Source organism: Mesitornis unicolor, unplaced genomic scaffold (genome assembly GCF_000695765.1).
Source record: "Mesitornis unicolor isolate BGI_N332 unplaced genomic scaffold, ASM69576v1 scaffold17331, whole genome shotgun sequence".
NCBI lineage: Eukaryota > Metazoa > Chordata > Aves > Mesitornithiformes > Mesitornithidae > Mesitornis > Mesitornis unicolor.
In genome coordinates, this window is record NW_010163299.1 from 6,179 (window position 1) to 9,755 (window position 3,577).

The window sequence follows — 3,577 nt, forward strand, 5'->3', positions numbered from 1 at the left end:
AATAATTCAGAGATAAGTAACAAAGTAAAACCAAGAAAAATGCTCATAAAATAAATTTGTGCAACACGACTTCCTATAAACACAAAGTCCAGATCATGATCCCTAGTTTGTACATATGTTTGGATTAGTATTTATACACCTGCTTGGAAAATAATGCAGAAACATCATTCAGGGTCACCTCAGAGGAACTTAAATACTGTTGCACATACTTCTAGCACACAGGAATAGCAGTCATGGTCACCCTAACTGTTGGCCTGAGGAACACTTCCCTCTCCCATCCAAAGATATACAGTTAGCTACAACCTGGCATACAGCTTTCAAATCACCGCCTTGAACAATGCTGTAATTCTCTTGTACTTCTGTCAGCACAATGGAAGACAGACTGCTGAAAGATAAATCAGACATCCTTTAATTTAGAGTAACCACATTTTAATCTAGTTGTCCAACAAGACTACACTGCGCTAATGAACATGTACCTCAGTCATCACATTGAAAGGAATTTGTAGCAAGAGGAAAGAGATGCCATTCTAGCATACATGGGATTGCAGAATCATCACCACTCCCACCTATTAGTGCAGGTTTATTGAGCAAGAAACCCATTGGGGTTGGCAGCTTGCACACACATTTCACAACCTTGGTCAACTCATCTCTGAAAACAGCGCTGTCCTGAGGTATCTGCTGGGATACCAGTTAAGTGAGCTTCCAGGTCCATATCTTGTATCATTTGTAAGAGTAAAACATGATCAGGATTTGTAAAACCACAAAAGACAACTTCACTTCAAAACACAATGAGAACTTCGGCAGTTTAGTCTGGATTTTACATATTTTATTGCAAGTGTGTGACAAGTACCCATTTTGGCCAGAATTTGCAGTTTATGCTCGCCTTCTTTTTAACATTTAAATGTGCTCCATGTCAATCTTTCAGCATACTCAGGAGCAGATACCTTCCATGGAAATACTGCATGAAAGGATGCAGCAGATACAATCATCTTACTTGAGTCTCTGGTTTGCTTAAAGTGCTGATGAATCCTGATCTCCCAAGGCTGGGTCTCTTCATGAGGACATCAGTATCCCTTTCTTCCTCTGAATCGTGCCCTGGTATCCAACTGAAAATTGAAGTCAATATATTGAAACCATACATTTTGCAAAAGAAATACTTGTGCTATCTTGGCACTTCATAACATCAGAAGAAAGCACAGAATAAAGCACAAGTCACTGTAAAGAAAATTAGTGACATAGACAACAAGTCATAGGGTTCTTCCAATGAAACAGACACTGTATTGTCTTAAATCTCACACAAAATTTAAATTACATTATAAGCATTGTGTGCATTCTGAAATAAACAGCATAACAACACAGTGGGACTGCAAGGAACACATGAAAACAGTGTAGTGTAGATCTACTTAGATCTGTTTTTCCAAAGTTAACTGACAAGCTGAAGGAGGAAAATTCAGATTGGGTTCAAGTGGGAGTCACTGCAAATGCAGTGAAGACAGGACAAGTGTCTGAAAAAAAGTATCAGAAAAATTGAAATAATATTCAGCTTGTAAAATTTGCAAGTGTCTTCTTGGCAGTTACAAAAAACTCACTTAACAGAAGGCAAAGAATGGCAGTAAAGCTAAAATAACAGCTACATTGCAGTCTTTTCCAGAGCAGCAGAAAAATATACTCTGATCTTGGGAGAATTCTTCTGAATTTAGCTACTCAGTCTTGAAGATGGCAGCTACAGACCGTAATTCAGCCATATCCACATATTAGATTGAGGACATATGCTTTTCCTCCCTTGGCTAACCCTATTTCAGGATTCAGAACTGCAGCAAAACCTAGAGAGCTAAACTGCAAGATGGCACAGCCTGTTCAATAACCAAGCAGTTTCCACTTTAAACCTTGTTCTTACTTTAGTATCTATATGGTATTAAAGTTTAATCCTCTGATAAGAGATTATATTTCCTTACAAAGAAAACAGCATCTACGCAAAACCCCAATGTTTTTAACATATTGTAAATTATATCTGCATTTAGTGTCCAACTTGTTTTTAAATACTCTTTAAGCCTCACTATTATAACAAGTAACAAATCTGGCAGAAGACAGTTACTGAAATTCAGAGTTAACAGGGCAAGAAAAATGTTGTTCTTCAGCCTTAACATTCAGAGCAGTTAAACAGAATCAGGTAAGAGCCAGGCTTCTTCCTGCATGACAACGTATTTTCATGAGGCTCCCTTAGCGATCCACAGAAATACAGGTCCATCATCTGGAGATACATATATTGCTACTGCAGCGTCAACTAGGTATTTCAAGCATTAAATACACAGCATTTTTTCCTATTCACAGAAATAATAATCCACCACTTGATGGGTTAATACAGTTCGTATAGGAGAGGTACAAAAAGCTGCTATGACTTTAGCAAGAATACAGAATGGAAGAAAAACTTTAGGTACAGTTTCAGCTGTGTATTCTTCATTATGTATCACATCAGCTAAAAGTAAAACCGAGCCCTGCAGTACACAGGCTTAAAAAGTTTTGCGACCTTCTTTGCCTTATCTTGTCAATTTTTTGCATGTTATGAAACACAAGCAAGATGTTTCTAAACAACAGAAAAAATCAAAAATTGGGGAAAAATTGAGGAAACTTTACCTAATTACATTTCGACTGGCTTCTCACTACCATACTTGACAACTCACTATATAAAATCCCACACTGTTTTTCATAACAAATTCAAGTCCTCCATAAAAACCTGACGGATGCAATAACCTGCTTCAACAGAAATGTCTTTCAGTAGGATACCCTTTTCACTTACATATTCTTCGTTGGCAGACAAAAATCAGTTTGTCAACATCCTACAACTACCCAAATTATTGTTTAAACCAAAACTTAACTAAAACAAAGTAAAAATACCCATCTCATTTATGTGTCACATGCTAATTCTAATTCAATTTAAATATGCTTTTTTTTCCCCCCATCTTGTTCACACTCCGTGACTTTTTCTTCATGAGAACAGTGTACGTACAACATCTGTATTTCAAATGGAATTTAAAGGCAAGACCTGGTCTGCGTAGTAACAACAGTTTTACTGAACTAAAGTGCTTTTCTTCAGAAAGCAGAAAGGGTCAGAAAGCATCCAGGCCGCTTGCAGCAAACACACCACAAACACTTACCATTGATCTTTTGCATGCAAAAAACGTCACTTGCAAACTCCTACAGTGTCCTTCCCTCAAGCACTGTTTAGGGCTTTTGTTTTCCTGTTAGATGAAAAATGAACCATTACAAACTGAATGGATTTCTGCAGCTTGCCAAAGAGACATCAAAATACTTCAGACAAGGTTTACTCGGGATTTTGCTATGGTACGGCGACTTGTGCTTTATTTTGAAGTTATAATTTCTTAACCTGCTTAAACCACGTATTAACAGGCTTGAAAGGGAGGAAATAACAGCTTATCTCCCCCGAATGCTGGATCACGCCAGCGGCAGGCCACCACTCCTCAGGTAACACACCCAGATGCCAGGACTGCGCGTCCCCCCGGCCCCAGCAGCCCTCCCCCGTCAGAAGACGCCCCCACACCGGGAAACGCCGCGGATG

The 3,577-nt window shown here is 38.6% G+C and overlaps 1 protein-coding gene across 1 annotated transcript in view; it reads right to left on the minus strand.

The window, feature by feature from the left end:
* Positions 1-1,064: 1,064 nt before the first annotated feature.
* The window catches only part of LOC104548020 (cytochrome c oxidase assembly factor 5), a gene marked incomplete at its 5' end in the record, with an annotated part of 2,751 nt that continues 238 nt past the window's right edge, over positions 1,065-3,577 (minus strand). The window contains 2 exons of the mRNA XM_010193921.1: positions 1,065-1,106; positions 3,156-3,239. Of these exons, the coding sequence (XP_010192223.1) occupies positions 1,065-1,106; positions 3,156-3,239 (126 nt within the window). The remainder of the gene's footprint in view (positions 1,107-3,155; positions 3,240-3,577) is intronic.